This window comes from Melanotaenia boesemani, chromosome 16 (genome assembly GCF_017639745.1).
Source record: "Melanotaenia boesemani isolate fMelBoe1 chromosome 16, fMelBoe1.pri, whole genome shotgun sequence".
Taxonomy (NCBI): Eukaryota; Metazoa; Chordata; class Actinopteri; order Atheriniformes; family Melanotaeniidae; genus Melanotaenia; species Melanotaenia boesemani.
The window spans coordinates 13,792,349-13,809,418 of record NC_055697.1 but is presented as its reverse complement, the minus strand read 5'-3'; the positions used below and the strand labels follow the sequence as shown (position 1 = coordinate 13,809,418).

Sequence of the window (17,070 nt, the reverse complement as noted above, 5' to 3'; positions counted from 1 at the left end):
TGGGGACGTGTACTCAGGCCACCTGAGCCTTTTGTCTAACTGCTCTGCTGGCTTTAACAAGAACTGACTGTTAAGCTCATGAGCAGTAGCTGTATTTGCTTTGGTAAACAATTATGTATGATTGACTAAAAAACAATTATTTTCTTTAATATCCTTAAGTGGGTTTAATAATTCATAGAAGGAAGAGGAGGTAGTGTGCTACTAGAAACTAATGAAACCAGAGATAGTGTTACAAAGGGCCAAAAACATCCTCTCTACTAGTGTTACAATAAATGCTGACCTTCAGACATAAACATGGACTCCTAGAATTGTGAAAGTATTTTCTCACATCCACAAAAGACACAAATAAATAGGATGTCTGCCACCACACAGCCTGTCACAATATTTATTCCCCAGTGAAAATGCTTGTCTGCTCACAGCCTGTGAAAGAGTGGAGAAAAAACCCCCCCAAAAAAACATGACTAACACATACATAACAGATGCATTTAATCCCCTCAGCCCTTTGGTCAAGCAACAGTTCTTTTGGAAAACTCACTGTATCCAGATTCAGACAAGATATAGGCAATTACTTGGTAGAACTCGCCACAAAAGCTAATTTATTCTGCAATTAATTCTGAAATGTCATCCTTTCTCCTTGAATATATGTTCTCATTTCTCATTTAACAACTTGCACAAGGAAGTGTAAGACTCAGCAAGACCAGAAAAACAGCATAGAAAATGCAACTTTGAGATTTAACCAAACTACTTATGTGCAGTAAAAGTCTAATTAAAACTTACATACACCTATATGACCCTTGGCATTATAGTCTTAAATTATCAAGTATCAGATGGCAAGAGGGGCAAGTATTCTGTATATTTGTACTGCTCACTGTAGTTGTCAAAACCTTCACTGATCCCATTTTGCAGGGGGTAAAGTTTACTATTAATGCTTCTAAAGGAAATACTGATGATGCCCTTCGGTTGAAATATCACTAAAGACGCTGCAGGGACATTATTCTCACCTGCTTCTTATTAAGGATCCAATTAGAGGCAGACAGTGCAAATTCCCCTACTTTTGACTTCCCTCGTCGGTTGCCATCTTAGGACACTGCACAAGCTCAGAAAATGCCTGGGCACTGGAGCTTGCAGAGATCCCTTGCACTTGGTAAAAGCCTCAATAAAATAGGATTTGTTCCAGTTGTTTACTGAGGGTTAAGAGGAGCAGCCGGGGCAGGAAGAGAACGGCAAAGCCGACAGCTGCCTGGCAGGGGCTCAAATGCAGCTTAGCATTTTTCACCATTCTGACTGGCACACAATGCTCCCTTTAACTCCCAGCCATCTAAATATTCAGGGACGTATAAAGAGATGGCTGACACTGCATCCGACTTAAGACAGAGCTCAGCTGGCCAAGATTGCACCTATAGTCTTTTGGCTAAATCTTTCCATGAAGGCTTTCCTTACAGAGACTCAATCAAAGACTCTAAGTGACTGAATGGTTATTTGCACAAGTGCCACTAGATGGCAAACTGGTTTCATCACAAATTTTGTGTATGGCAGGGTACACAGCCAATGATGGAACTGTAAGTTCTCTCTCAGAGAGGATGAATGTCCTCAATGCATGAATCTATGATGTGTGTTGGGTAACATCCCTAATTAGGCAGTCTGGCAATTAGGCACTGAATACCATAAAAAAGATTTTTCAATAGAAAGCCTACAATGACGAGGGAAGAAGGAAATAGATGAGAAGCAAGTATCTGTGTGAGAATGAGGAAGAATGACAATAATTCTCATACTGCATTACGCCTCTTTTCAGCTGCCACAAAGAGACACATGTGGCAGTATGAGGGTACACAGCAAAAAAAAAAAAAAAAAAAAAACACAACATAATATTGAGTAAAATAACTATTATTGACTTATTTTAGCAAACCTCTAATTCATGATGGTCACACAGCGTGCAAACACTCCAGCCAAAGGCAAACATCGAAAATGCAGACAGTACATGTCTATTTAAACTAAGTCTCAAAGGAGCTTCCAAACAGCTCTTTACAACAGTTTCTACCACATCTTCAGCCATGACTTTTAAGAGCTCATTGACTTTAACAACTCCTAAGAGGAGCAAAGAGAGCTGCTGATATAATCTGAATTTACATCTTTATGTGGAAAGGAAGTGATGATAAATCTATATTTAACTATGAACTCAATTCCCACCCATCATCAGCGAAATATCTGTTCAATGTTTCCATGCAAGCTGGGTGCCTATTGCTTTGGCCCCTCACTGGGTCAGCAATGCCTCTTCAGTGTTCTCATCTCCTAATGGATGCTGTTATTAGTTTTGGCTCTTTCACACTTTCACATTCTCATTTGGACTTTTGGCCGTACTATTCATCCAGAGCAGATTGCTCCCATCCTGTGTTTACAGATACTGAGTGTTTCATTAATGCATTATGCGACAAGTGAATAGGAGAGGCTGAAAATCTACTTTGAATGAACCCTGGTTCGTTTTACAAACCAAATATTTGAGGTCAGAGAGAATACACTGTAAAGATCCACAGGGTGCGCTCTTCAAGTGCTGTAGTCCTCAGCAAGTCACATGCTCTATGTCACTCACCACGCATGACAGATTACACTAAGACCCCCCCCCACACTACCATCTGTATGATATCAGGCTACTGTCAATGCATTGCTCCCTGACATTCCATTAAAGTGGACACAGATGAATGTATCTAAATTGGTTTCAGGCAGGATGAGGGTGTGTAAAGAATCAGAATATGGATGGGAGGCTGTTACTGAGTGCTGTAAGTAATACAGTTTCTCACAACCACACCTCTGTGCTCTGCAGCGTTTAGGGCTACATCTCCTCCCCAACAAGCCTCCTTTTTCCAGCAACTCTTGGTTTCTGGTGTCCTCCTCCCTCCCCTTGACCGACTTGGGTGAAGCAGCTCACACAGACCGTGCTTTCTTGGAGCATGCTTCAATCCAAGTATCCAAGATCAAAAATGCCCCTTTGAAGATATTTTCATTTTCAAACTGCGTCTTCTCTTTGGAGAGACCTAAAATATCAGGAATCTGCTTTGCAGACTGCTTGGAGCAAGAGAAATCGCACTATCTGCATGACTTGGCTGTGGTGTGAAGCATGGTGTCACAGGGTCCAGTCAACTCCTACACACTGACATACTTCATTGAGTCGAGAATTTACTTCAGATGGCCCTGTTTGATACAAGGCACCTATGACCTGACAGACATTAAAACAGCATTTAAAAATGGTTGGGGAAGTGTCAAACACAGGCCATAGGGGTGCCAGGCCCTGACGCATTTGAACACCTGAACAACATAGACCTACATATTGCCTGCAATGTCCCTACTGTGTGGTCAACTATCTCCTGAAAAAACTTGTAAGGCTGTACATGCATGAATGAGGGCCATGCTCTGGCCGACTATAACAAGTCTATGTAATGCTCAGAGGATGTGTTGACCTACATTACCCCTTGTTGAACATCAGTTTTTCACACCTATACCCACACATGTCGACCCACACAAACATAAATACACAGTTACTATAAAATCCAGCAACCAAGGTGCAATCACAGTGGCCCTCCCAAAGTCTTGCCCCTTGTATTTCGTCCCTGTAATTAATTGGCCAATTAATGCATGTTTATTCTGGATACCTGTGGATATAGCAAAATTGTGGTGCACTGGGAGAGATGGGAGTCAGACAGATAAATCAAAGCTTTGTGCATCTGTCCTTGCATGTGCCAAACGGTTCCCCCTGTAACCCTCCACTCTCCCAACAGGGCTCGTATGAGAGACCTTTTCATATCCAATCAGGTCAAATCTTTGTTTCATCCTCTCTCCCAATGCACTTGACATTGACAAGATTAATTGCCTTGTGCTCAGGGCAAACACGTTACCTCCCGGTGTAATACAGGTGTCAAAAGTGTGCCTCTCTGAATTTTGTCAACCTGAACCGAGCCAGAAAAAAACCTCTTCCCTTTTGTACTACAAAGGGTTAAAGAATCCTCCTCCTGCTTGTAAAATCCCACAGGGTGTAAATCTTGCTCTAAAGTCTCAGCTGTGAGCCCTGCTGACCTGTAAATTCTTCTCTCTGCGTTTCTCTGTCATTGAGCTTCAGCAGGTCAGGCCAAAACTGTAACTACATATCTACATCACGCCGCTGTGTTTAACCACTGCTTTGAAGATGACGATCATCACTTTGGCAAGCAATTGAGTGTCAGTAATTTCATAGTTTAACAAAAAAGAGTGACACTAAATTTGACAAATGTATAGATATGTATTTAACAGTATTTGTAGACAGGTGTAGAAAAAATATGCCATAAAATTACACATTTCAGTAGAAAAACGTGGCTCCAATTAAACTTAAATTGTGTAACATTTTCTGTTGTTCACTGGCCAAAATCGACGTCTGCATGTATATATGTGTTATCATTGGTGTATTATGACCTCCGCTAATGATCGGACATACCCTCAAAAGAGAAGAATTTTAGATTTGTTTATACATATGGCAGGTAAGCCGATATGGAAGAGCCATGACGGTCTGACATCTTGAAACTACAGCCACTGGCAAGGGACAAATAGCACCAACTACACATTTTCCTGAGATCCAGCACACAGTGATTGAGACATGGAAGAAGATAAACAAGAGAGGCTTACTACCCGACAAGTTGGAAAATCTGTTAAAATTGTTATTCAAAGAAATGCAGGACCATGCATATGCTGCAGCAGCACGGGATCTGTTTTCACCATCGCCAATAAAGTGAAAAAGGACACTTAAAAGGCAGCATGACCATACGATTCAAAAAGGAGGATCAACATTGCGCAAGACTTCCCCAGGTGGAAGGAGCTCAAGAAGGAGAAAGATTTTAAACGGGATACTGAAGTTGCCTGCTTTCTCCTCAACATGTAAGTTAACAGTACTGCCTAAATGAGCCGTGTTGCCCATTACCATGGGTACATAACAGTAGATCCTGCTAAAATACACCAGCCTCGCTGGTACAGAAGTGTATGTTTACGTGGTTGTAGTCGTTTTCATAGTCATGGTAAACACCAGCTTTCCGTTGTGGTAAAGCCGAACTAAGAGCTGGTCAGAAGGCTTTAGAAGCTGGCTTTTACTGTGACAAAAAGCCGGTGCTGTGTCCAAGCCAGTTTCCCCGTCAAGATCTGTTCCCCCTGTGAGAACCATTCTTCCTTCTAAACACAGAGGAACAATATCTGACAGTTTGATAGAATGCAGTTTGCAATATTTATGAAATCACAAACCTCTTCACCTGAGTGAACACTCCATGAACTATTGGATGACGGGCTTTCATCGGTGTTGTTGAGACTTTCTGAAACACAGCGGCTACCGTTGCGGCAATACATGCATGAGAAAGCGAGGCGCTAGAACAGGGGTGCCCAAGTTCGGTCCTCAAGATCTACCATCCTGCAACTTTTAGATGCAACCCTTCTCCAACACACTTGAATCATATGTCATCTGCATGTCATTCAGCTCTGCAGAGGCCTGGTAACAAGCCAGTCATTTTATTCAGGTGTGTTGAAGAAGGGTTGCATCTAAAAGTTGCAGGATGGTAGATCCTCGAGGACCGGACTTGGGCACTCCTGCACTAGAACAAATTAGAATGCAATTCACAACTCCAACGTTAGATGGCAGTAATTCTTACACAATGTCACATTACAGAAAACCTACATAGACTGAACATGAACTGTATCAATGTATATATTACCATCTCAATGTTTTGATCTGATACAGTCATAATGTCTCAGGAAATGCAATTCTGTTTATACAACTTCTAATGGTTAAAAAGCCCAGATGAAGAAAATAATTTACTCCATCATTACACTTTATAATGAACTGGACATCAGAATAACCTGCCTCCAATCAAGCTGATGTTATTTGATGTATTCACTGTATCACCCGAATCAGTGGTAGCCTCCCATGGAGAACTTCTGGCAGGAAGGCTGGTATTCTCACCAGGGACTCGTTACTTAATAATCTTGCGCTGCGGGTGCACTGGTAGAGGTCAACAGTCTGCTACAGTTGCTGTTCATGTGTGCCTCCACCTATGGAGCAAGAAACTGCTGCCAAATGTTTCAGCCCTCACAAACTGAGCTATTACTCCTTCCCTACCACTGTTACTATGCACGTTTGTCCCTGCAGACATGCAGTCTAATCGAAATGAATCTGAGCCAAGTGCATTAGATATTATGTGAATGTCATTTATAGTGTGGGGGCTCAATTATCTCAAAACAACATTTGCTCTGTCCAGCAGAAGAGAGGCAGCCATGTTCCAGTTACAGCATGCATTTGCTTTTCAGAGAGTGGCATACTTTTTCAAATTAGGTTAATTGACAACAGCTATCAACTGTGCGATGAGGATACATAGTATTAGTTTCAAAGTAGATGGATGTTATTGTATGGCATCTGACAGTAATGGTTTGACCACAGTGCATCCCCATACAGCCATCTGAAACAGAGAACCAGCAAGACAGTGGTGCCAAACCTTGGGCTGAGAGAAAATTAATAGTTTGGAGAGAAAAAAAATAACTAAAGTGCAATATTGCAGTTGTTTTTGTGCATTTTAGTAAATACTGGGCATGCAGTTTGCATCCAATGGACCATTGCCCTTTGAAACATATCAGAACAAGAGTGAGGGAAAGGAAACAATGGGGAAAAAAATGGCAGCACGTTTGGTCAGGACTTATAGACAGCTGTCTCAGTCATTCAGCCGTAGGCATTAATGAAGAATGTAAACACCACTATCACTTCCAAAAGACAGTAATTACCCCTCTCTTCTGTGGAGAAATAGACCGGTCCAGTCATCAAGCAGAGACGAGACAGACGCTGTTTTTGTAGTGTTTTGACAGATAATATCTGTGCCACTTTAAAGAGCCCCGCAGCTGTTGTTGCTGTTCCTTACATTCTGAGATTTTTTGACACAAGAGAAGAACTCAAAGTGCTTCTAAACTACCATTACTGAAGTGAATTGATTTATATCCTTGCTATCAAATATTATGCAGGTGATGACAGCAGACAGATGTGATAAGACAGCAGCTGGAGTTTTGAGAGAAAATGTTATTATTTTCCAAATAGCCATCACTCCTTTAGAACTCCTCTGAACCAACAACCAACTTTGTGGACATCATGTTTACATCAATGTTGCTCCCTGGTTTTATTTGATTTCCGGAAGAAAGATCGCATGTCTGACTGGTCTCACAACTTCACTGATATGCGCTTGGGGTGAAATAACAGGTACAGTAATATGGTAGTCCATCCTGCTGTCACACTTTTTAGAGAAATGCCATACACCCGTTATATAAAACCTACAGTGACATCTTCAAAAAAAATCTTCATACCTCACATTCAATTAAGAATATTTTCAAAGGGAACAGTAAATGTGCGAGGAAAGTGACTTGGAATTGAGTAATTAATCTGTTGGACACTGTAATTAGTGACCACAGTGGCTTCTAATGCAGAAAGACCAGGAACAGATTTAACACAGGATGAATCACCTGTTAGTAAAATCAAAGTCCTTTCATATTCCGCAGCTCCACTCTGTAATATTCTTTAAATAGCCATCAATAATCTGGCTGGATTCTTTATTCAGTAGCATTGATGTGGCATATTTAGTAAGAAACGGTTCCTCCCATATTTAAAAAGTAATTTAATGTCTTTTCCTTTCTCATTTTCTATAGCCTTGTGACCAGTATCATCTAGGCCTTTTCACCCTTATTAAGACTTTTGCTCTTTATTGTCTCTTTGACATATGAGGCATGAATCTCACCATTCCACCCACCCACATCCTCAGCCACATCCTCAGCCGAGTTGTGCAGGCAAATATTTCTATGAGGAAACAGAGCTGTGCTACAAACGAGATGCTAAAGTCAAATGGAAAGCAGTCAGTTGAGAATGTCACCTTACCTGATGGAATTTCTTCTGCTGCAAAGACTTTCTGCAGAAGAAGCACATCCCCTCACATCACATCCACAACAGACAACCACATGTTAATTATTACACAGCAACTCACCACTCACCACCAACCAGACAAACTCTTGTTGCTTAACAAGAAAACAACAATACACAAAAGTAACCAGCTAACTACATTCAAATGTATTAATGAGTGAATAATCCAGCCAAAAGAGCTCTACTGCATAATTCATTTGTAGAGAACACATCTGTAGGCAGAGCAGTAGCAATGTTCTCTTTCCTTCTGGGCTTTCTGGGGTTTTGTCATCACTGCACTGGCACAGCTATGTCTAATAAGTGCACTGTGCAGCACATCAGTCAGCTGTGTGCATTGTCCAAGACCAGAAAACCTTGACACAGAGGAGGCCTATGCTCATTAAAGGGGATTTCAAATGCTTTGCATTCAGATAAATTATGCTCTGCAAAATACATGAAGGACAATATCAGAGAAATCTATGTGGTAACTAGAAGAACACAGAGAGCGCAGATCGACAAGCCATTGCATTAATTATTTATGTCTTTTGTCTATGATTGTGGGCATTAGTTTTTGAGTTAGAAGCTCTAACGGCAAAATCCTCCTTATCTCCCCAAGGGCAGGCGCAAACCGACATCATAACCCAGTGGTCACGTGACCATATACAGCTTGTCGGTGAATACCAACGTCCGTGCTGAAGTGTGCAACTTGTTCTCATAGTTTTAAATTTTCTCCAGTGGCTTTTGATAGAAAATGATCCATTATGTCATACAGTTATACTGATACCCTCAGTGTCAAAGCTAGAAAAAAGATATAGTGGCAGTAGGACTAAACAAATGCCCTTATGTCTATCCACCATCACATTGTGAAGGAGCTGCTAACAAAAAACATTGAGAACTTCCCAAAAACCACCAACCGACATTTGTTATTGTTACTGTAACCGGTGATTTCATGGTATTTTTGGTATTTATACAAAAACAATCATACGTTTTCACCAGTAATATTTTAATAAACATTTTACTCACCAGTCACAAAATGATTTGAACAAATTGCAAATACTTCAAAGGGCTGGACAGTCATCACATATTTCTGGGCTTTTGTGTCTGTTCGGTAGTTTGAAGAACAATCGCTTGTTGTCTGTGAAACAACTATGTTTATGGCAGCCAATCAACATTATTTTTCAGCATATATAAAGGACACTATGAAAGTCAAAGAAAAATCTATGAGGAGTCCAGTGGTGTTATGCTTTAGCAATCTTTGTTTTCACTGACAAAAGACTCAGATGTGACAAAGTTCCCAGATGTTCCCAAATGTTTGTGCCTGTCCTGTGCCTGTAAAGAATCCTTTAAAAAAATCCTGGATCCAGGCAGTGATCCAGATCACCCCCAAAATTTAATCACTTGTTCTGTATTCCATTTTGGAGGTTTCTTGAAAATTTTATCAAAATTCATCCATAATTTTTGGAGTTATGTTGCTAACAGACGGAGAGACAGATAGACAAACCAACACCACCGAAAACATAGATGGATTTATCACCTCCACCTTGGCAGAGGTGATAAATGTATTTTCAATGTTTATGTAATTATCCTACCTAACTTGAAGAAATGTCTGCACCATTATACCACCATGGACGACAACATTGCAGTTTCCATATGCACACTCCAGGATTACATTTCATCAAACAAATACAGCTTAATGTGTTGGTATGTACAGTGTGTGCAGAATTATTAGGCAAATGAGTATTTTGATCACATTATCCTCTTTATGCAAGTTGTTCTACTCCAACCGGTACAGGCTTGAAAGCCTACTACCAATTAAGCATATCAGGTGATGTGCATCTCTGTAATGAGAAGGGGTGTGGTCTAATGACATCAACACCCTATATCAGGTGTACATAATTATTAGGCAACTTCCATTCCTTTGGCAAAATGGGTCAGAAGAGAGATTTGACGGACTGAGATGTCTTGCAGAGGGATGCAGCACTCTTAAAATTGCCAAGCTTTTGAGGCGTGATCATCGAACAATCAAGCGTTTCATTCAAAATAGTCAACAGGGTCGCAAGAAGCGTGTTGAAAAAACAAGGCGCAAAATAACTGCCCATGAACTGAGGAAAATCAAGCGTGAAGTTGCCAAGATGCCATTGGCCACCAGTTTTGCCATATTTCAGAGCTGCAACATCACTGGAGTGCCAAGAAGCACAAGGTGTGCAATACTCAGGGACATGGCCAAGGTAAGGAAGGCTGAAAAACGACCACCACTGAACAAGGCACACAAGATAAAACGTCAAGACTGGGCCAAGAAATATCATAAGACTGATTTTTCTAAGGTTTTATGAACTGGTGAAATGAGAGTGAGTCTTGATGGGCCAGATGGATGGGCCCGTGGCTGGATCAGTACAGGGCAGAGAGCTCCACTCCGACTCAGACGCCAGCAAGGTGGAGGTGGGATACTGGTATGGGCTGGTATCATCAAAGATGAGCTTGTGGGACCTTTTCGGGTTGAGGATGGAGTCAAGCTCAACTCCCAGTTCTACTGCCAGTTTCTGGAAGACACCTTCTTCAAGCAGTGGTACAGGAAGAATCAGCATCGTTCAAGAAAAACATAATTTTCATGCAGGACAATGCTCCATCACACGCATCCAAGTACTCCACTGCGTGGCTGGCCAGAAAAGGTCTAAAAGAAGAAAAAATAATGACATGGCCTCCTTGTTCACCTGATCTTAACCCCATAGAGAACCTGTGGTCCCTCATCAAATGTGAGATCTACAGGGAGGGAAAACAGTACACCTCTCTGAACAGTGTCTGGGAGGCTGTGGTTGCTGCTGCACGCAATGTTGATCGTGAACAGATCAAGACACTGACAGAATCTATGGAAGGCAGGCTTTTGAGTGTCCTCGCAAAGAAAGGTGGTTATATTGGTCACTGATTTGTTTTTGTTTTGTTTTTGAATGCCAGAAATGCATATTTGTAAATTTTGAGTTGTTATATTGGTCTCCCTGGTGAAAATAAATAAGTGAAATGGGTATATATTTGGTTGTTGTTAGGTTGCCTAATAATTATGCACAGTAATAGTCACCTGTACACACAGATATCCTCCTAAGATACTAAAACTAAAAAAGCCCCACTCCAACTTCCAAAATATTCAGCTTTGATATTTATGAGTCTTTTGTGTTCATTTGCGAACATAGTTGTTGTTCTATAATAAAATTAATCCTCAAAAATACAACTTGCCTAATAATTCTGCATACCCTGTAAGGATTAAAACTCAGAGACCCACCTTGTAATGTGAATTTCTTAAGGTGATTATTTATCCACAGTAACCTGCTGCTGTTCCCAGGGATGAACCCATGTCTGTGATGAACCCAACCATGACCCTGTGCCAGCTGCTAAAGCTGGTTGTACTGGAAAGACTTGGCACAACATGAATTAGCATAGCCTGCTGTGGCATGTGTTTTTGAGTTAACAAAGCAGTGTGCACTCTGTAGGTTTCAGCTCTATTTTAAGTAAACAAAATTATGTACTTTGTCACTTTTGTTATGTTCCCTGGCACCAAATCTCACTGTTGTATGAATTCGAGATTTTTATTATGTTATATTTGCTGTCAGGCATGCAGCTCTCTGTCTTCCATGCTGCCTGAGCAAACTTAATACTTGACTTCCATGTGCTTAAACTAAGAAAATGTTTAGCATGCATTTCTTTCACCTCCTGCACTGGTTTGGGGTACAGCCAGCCTAAAATGACAACACAGAGCTTAGCACATCGTTACTGAATGTGATGAATATTTTTGCACACGATAGTCAGCAAGGGGCACGTATAATTTTTACCGGTACTCTCAGTCTTTGTTACTGATAGACTGTAATACGCCTCTGAATCCCAAAGTCCTACTCCTTGCCTACCACTCTGTGCTAGTCTCATCCATATTAAACAGAATCAAGCAATTCACATTATCATTAATGGGAATGTGCACTATGGGAATACACTCCCATAAATTCCTCCTCATGATTGTCACTCTGACAAACTTAACTACTCATCCTTTAAGGCAATAAGATAAGACAACGATTCTGTGAATGTTAGACAAAGGGTCACAGAAGGGGTTGGATAACTACCCTTGATATTCTCTCTTACATATGTTGCTTTAAGCTTCAGAGAGGGATCCTTGCAAATGGCATCATTCCTCTTTTCCCTACTACAATGTCCTCCACATCTCCTTGAAGTAAATCTAGATGGCTTAGAGTGGTCGTATTTTCCTCAACAATAAATTGAGGTGGACAGTTTGAGAGATGGTCTAGCTTGAGTCTAAGGCTTTGTGAAAGCTTTCCACTCCCGGCTATTCTATGAAGGATGTGGAGAGGTCCGTTTGCATCAAGATACATCATTTGTATAGCAACTATGTAGCAGCTATGGCTCTTTGTTAAACCAATAAGTTGCAGACATGGTCAAGAATTGTTAATTAGGTGAGAGTATCTTGCTGTATCAGCTGGCCACCCTAGCTAGCTCCTGATAATGATACATGTCCGACGTCCTAAAATAGGTTGTCAGACTGCAGAAACACACACTGGTCAACAACATGGACTCCATGTGACTTTTAGAGCTAAGAATAAGCAGAAACTTTAGCACATTAACAGTCACCATGAAGTCAGCCAGCCATCAAAGATGGGGTATTAATAGATCAGAACTGTGTCTTCAGCAGCAACAACAGCACAAAGTCTGGAAGTGCAAGTTAAATGCCCTGTGGCTGTTTTACCTTTGAAATCTTCAAAGAAATAACAAAAGCAAAAGAAAAAAAAAACATTTTGGGGATATACAGTAAGACAGCAAGAAGCCACTTCAAACAGACAGTGACAGTTTATTTTTTCTTATCCAATTATGATTGATAAATTTTACATAAAGCTGTATGTCAGTAAAAAGGTGCACACCATAACTGATGCCTCTGACGCTCAATCTCTATGACGCCCAGCCTCTTCTTTAGTCAGGTTAGGTTTAAAATAACACCACGACTAATGACGTAAAGAGACAACAGCACCAAGTCTCTGTGCTCTCTTTTGTTGACTGTGAATACTTCCATCATAATAGATTCTGTAACTTCATTCAGTCAGGGAAATGATCCATTGAGAAAAAAACAAAAACAAACCCAGAACTGATGACAGGCCATAAATTGTCAGTGCTATTAGAAGAGGTCTGGATATTCACAAAAAAAGGGTGGAATTCTTGACAAACATGTGCCCACATGTCTTGAGACAGCTGCATCATCTTGCCTTTAGCTTAATCTAGAAAGAACATTTGCCTGACCTACTTACAGCTCAGCCTGTTGTATATTTTATATTTTGCAGCAGTGGACCTATCTATTTTTTTCCTGTGCTTTATAACCTTTCTCTGCAAGATAAACAGAAAAATGAATGTGAAGAGCTCATTTTTGATCACAGGCAAGCCAATTAAGCAATTCGCAGAAGGACACTGTCCACCCATCCTTGAGCAATACATTTCAGCTGTTATGTTGGGAAAATTCTTGCCGCGGGGTAATTTTCAGACCACCAAAACTCTGTGTTTACTCTACTAATGTCAGATCACAATGAATAAATTACAATCCTCTAGATTAGATATGATCAAATGGAATTTCCAATATTTTTTTCCATATGTTTCCACACACTCTGAGTTTTAAAGCGAATCCTTTGTAATTTAATATTGCACCAAACTTTTAAATGAACACATCTGATAACAAATCCTGACACTTGTATTCCTAAACACAGTTTTTTACATTCAGAGGTGACAAATGAATAAATATGGTATAACATATCAGTTAAGTCGGTAGTCACTGACATTATGTCCATTTCAAATCAAGCTTTTAGAAACTTAAAACCACCCACCACAGTCACCCAGTGGGATGTAACCATGTGTGCTGCCAGTCATACTGTGTGTGTATATGTGACCCTTTGACCATGCATCCCATTCATTAATGGCTCTCTTTTTTTAGGCCCAATGCCACAAAGGATCACGTAAAACAACAACAGCCACTCAGCTGCTGTTCCTTCAGGCCAAGGCCTCTCACTCAGTGAACCCACACAGGAGGCCACACAACTAGTTAAATGTCTCTGTTTACTCACCCTTTTGCCCTCTTTGCCTGATTCCCCTGGCTGACCTGGCAGTCCGGCCAATCCCTGCGGAAAGGACACAATCATGGTGAACTGTATTCCAAAACTGATGCAGACAGGTGTTGCTTCCACACGTTTTCTGTATATTAGTAGATACAAAGCTCATTTGAAATTATGGGAGACAAAGTATTAGCTTAGTTCAAACTGCATGTACGGTTAGTGGGGAGAAGTCTTGATTTTAAGATGTGAATAACTTCTAGGTGACTTTTCCAATATCTTTTAGGATAATAGGCAATTTGCAGCCTCAGTTGATCAGAGCTTCCTTTCATTACTCCACAAAGTATCTTGATAAACTATTAGCAAGTTAATCAAAGTTTATGCTGAGTTGAAGTTCATGTGCAAAAATATGGTTATGATGCTTTGTTGAAAATGACTGAGAGAAGAAGCAGCAACTGAATGTTAAATTCTAGGCTTAAATATGAGGATTGATGTGTTACCTTCTCTCCTTTGTCACCTTGGGGGCCCTGAGAATGGCAAATGAAGATTTTTGTTTACAAGAACTTAAAAGCAGAGTCTCAAAAACATATATGTACAGGCCATATTAGAAAAATAATCACTAAATGTACAGTACCTGATCTCCTTTGAGACATTCATTCTTAGCCTATAATTCAAACAATAAAGAAATGAATAATTAAACCACTTCAGACGGTATAAAAACACGGCATGCATGATTTACAAGGGTTATCGGCAAGCAACACAATTTTCATGAGGTAATTATCCTTGAAATCTGACTCTTACAACTCTCAAGACACCCTGCTGGCTACTGTTTGGAGAGGGCAGACAGAGTTGTCCACCCTCCAGGCCCTAGAGTAAATACAAGGCCACATTGAACGTCTCAGCTTTCAGATTCAACACAAATAATAGGCGACCTCTTTCAACTGGCATCTAAAATTCAAAGACAGTGGATTTTTCTGGAGAGGACAGCTGTGAGAATAGACATTTCCTGTTAGCCAATTGCCTCATGCAGGGTTACAATAAGAAAAAAAGGGAACAAAGTTGGTGACAATGCCAGGAATTTTGCAGATTTATGTATAAAAAGGAAGACACAGCTATGACCCGTGACACCTAAATAAAATATGCTTAAGACTGTCTGCACTTGTTTAGCTAATTAATCAATTTTTTAATGTGCAGAGATACAATGGTCTTCAGCTGGACTGCAAATATGGAATCTTGACCTCGGGTAACAAGCAATACAAAACAAATCCACTAACAGCTTGTCGGCACTCCTTTAATAACTTCCTCCCAACATTTTCAGCTCACACTTGATGGCCAATTTACAGAGTAGATATGAAAAAAGTTTGCTAAAACCATGTTTGCTTGTCAAGGAAGGCTTGTTACTTTGCTTGTTATGTAAAATTAGCATTTGAGAGTAGATAATGAATGATGGCAGAGGTCTGTGGGTATAGTAAGCACTTTGGTGACATAAAAAGGGCAAGTCAGCAGCAGTTGGGCTCTGTTTTTATTTTTTTTTTTTCCTGCATCCCTTCAGTGCTGATTTAAACTGGCAGACCGATCCCCTCATGATGTGCACATAATTAGCTACCCACCCACAGTATACCTTTAATCTGTGGCAGCCTTTGAACTCCCTGGCCACAATGCAATGGGAGTTTGTACGTTTGCGTCTGTGCCCACACATTCATTATATGTGCAGAGAGGTTGCCATGCAAGCATTTGTTAAAGCATATATCTGCTGTCTGCTGACATGTCTAATGTCAGTATGTGGAATTGTTTCGTTTTGAGGTTACAGTATGTTTTCAGTCTGCTGAGTTTTTTCAGATAACAAGCGCAAAAACAGCCAGGATGAAAATATATATATATATTTATATATATATATATATATATATATATATATATATTTATAAGGAGCAGGTTTAGTTCACCCACAAGAAGTCAGCAGGGACAGGCACTGGTGCAATAAGTGCATGTCTCGCCCATGTAGGATACGGTTGGTGACTACCTGTCACCCTCTACCCCCCATCCCCGAGGCTTGGAGCCTTACTCCTCTTCGCCTGGCTGCTCATCCCAATCCTTTTTGGCCAGAGCAGGAATGACCACAGAACCTTTTCTATCTGCTCCATGTTTGACCCCTTCCCAGGCGATGGTAATGTGTCACAGAGACTGCTTACCTGAATGCCTCACTTTCCATCAGTGTGGGCCAGATGTTTTAACTCTGTATGTAGCACTCGCTCCACCGAAAGGCTGACATATTTACAAAGCTCATCCTAGCTGTTTCAGGTCTCACCCTCGTGGGCACATTTTAACACTTTAGGTCCTGTTAACAGACCTTACACACAGTATACAGGCAGCATAATTAGATGTAAATGAAAAAGTGTGAACTTACATGCAGCCCTGGGGTTCCAGTCAGACCAACGTCACCCTGTAAGGAGAGATAATAGCTTTAGTTTATAGCGTCATTAGCGTGCACAGCTAAATCTATACAGTGCATCTTTTGACTGTTAGACATCTAACTAAAAAAACCCATCCATCATGTCGGTGACAAAACCTGAAGGTTAGGTCACACAAGAATGATTATGCATAACATTAATTTTTCAATACTTGCACCACTACAATAGGAAACCATTAACTCATATTTACAGTATACCATGAAATAAAGCATGCCTGATGACTCTCACACGTCAAACAACTGGTAGGTGGCTTAGTACTATTAAAAATGACAGACCTTAAAATAAACACAGCTGTACTATATCATGTGAAAGCTCTGCAGCATTAACAGGTATGATAACATTGTTTGGTGGCTGAGACTTACAAGCAGCCACAGAAAGTCAAATAAGGAAAGAAGCAGATGTCTTTTGAAGCCAGCACAGTCCAAAGAGGACTCTATAAAGCACCGGGCTGAGATTCAGAACATCACATCTGGCTATATCCTTTTCATCAGATGTGGTTAAAAAAACAAGTGCTTGTAGTTCATATCCATTTTGTTGTCTAAATGAATGTCACAGCTGAAATATGCCTGCTATGGGATATTCAGAA

At 40.5% G+C, this 17,070-nt stretch overlaps 1 protein-coding gene across 1 annotated transcript in view; it reads right to left on the bottom strand.

The window, feature by feature from the left end:
• Positions 1 to 17,070, bottom strand: part of LOC121655555 (collagen alpha-1(XIX) chain) — a 116,697-nt gene that overhangs the window by 66,027 nt on the left and 33,600 nt on the right. Inside the window, exons 11-14 of the mRNA XM_042010300.1 lie at positions 16,421 to 16,456; positions 14,651 to 14,680; positions 14,517 to 14,543; positions 14,032 to 14,085 (exon numbers count right to left, since the gene is read on the bottom strand). Of these exons, the coding sequence (XP_041866234.1) occupies positions 14,032 to 14,085; positions 14,517 to 14,543; positions 14,651 to 14,680; positions 16,421 to 16,456 (147 nt within the window). The remainder of the gene's footprint in view (positions 1 to 14,031; positions 14,086 to 14,516; positions 14,544 to 14,650; positions 14,681 to 16,420; positions 16,457 to 17,070) is intronic.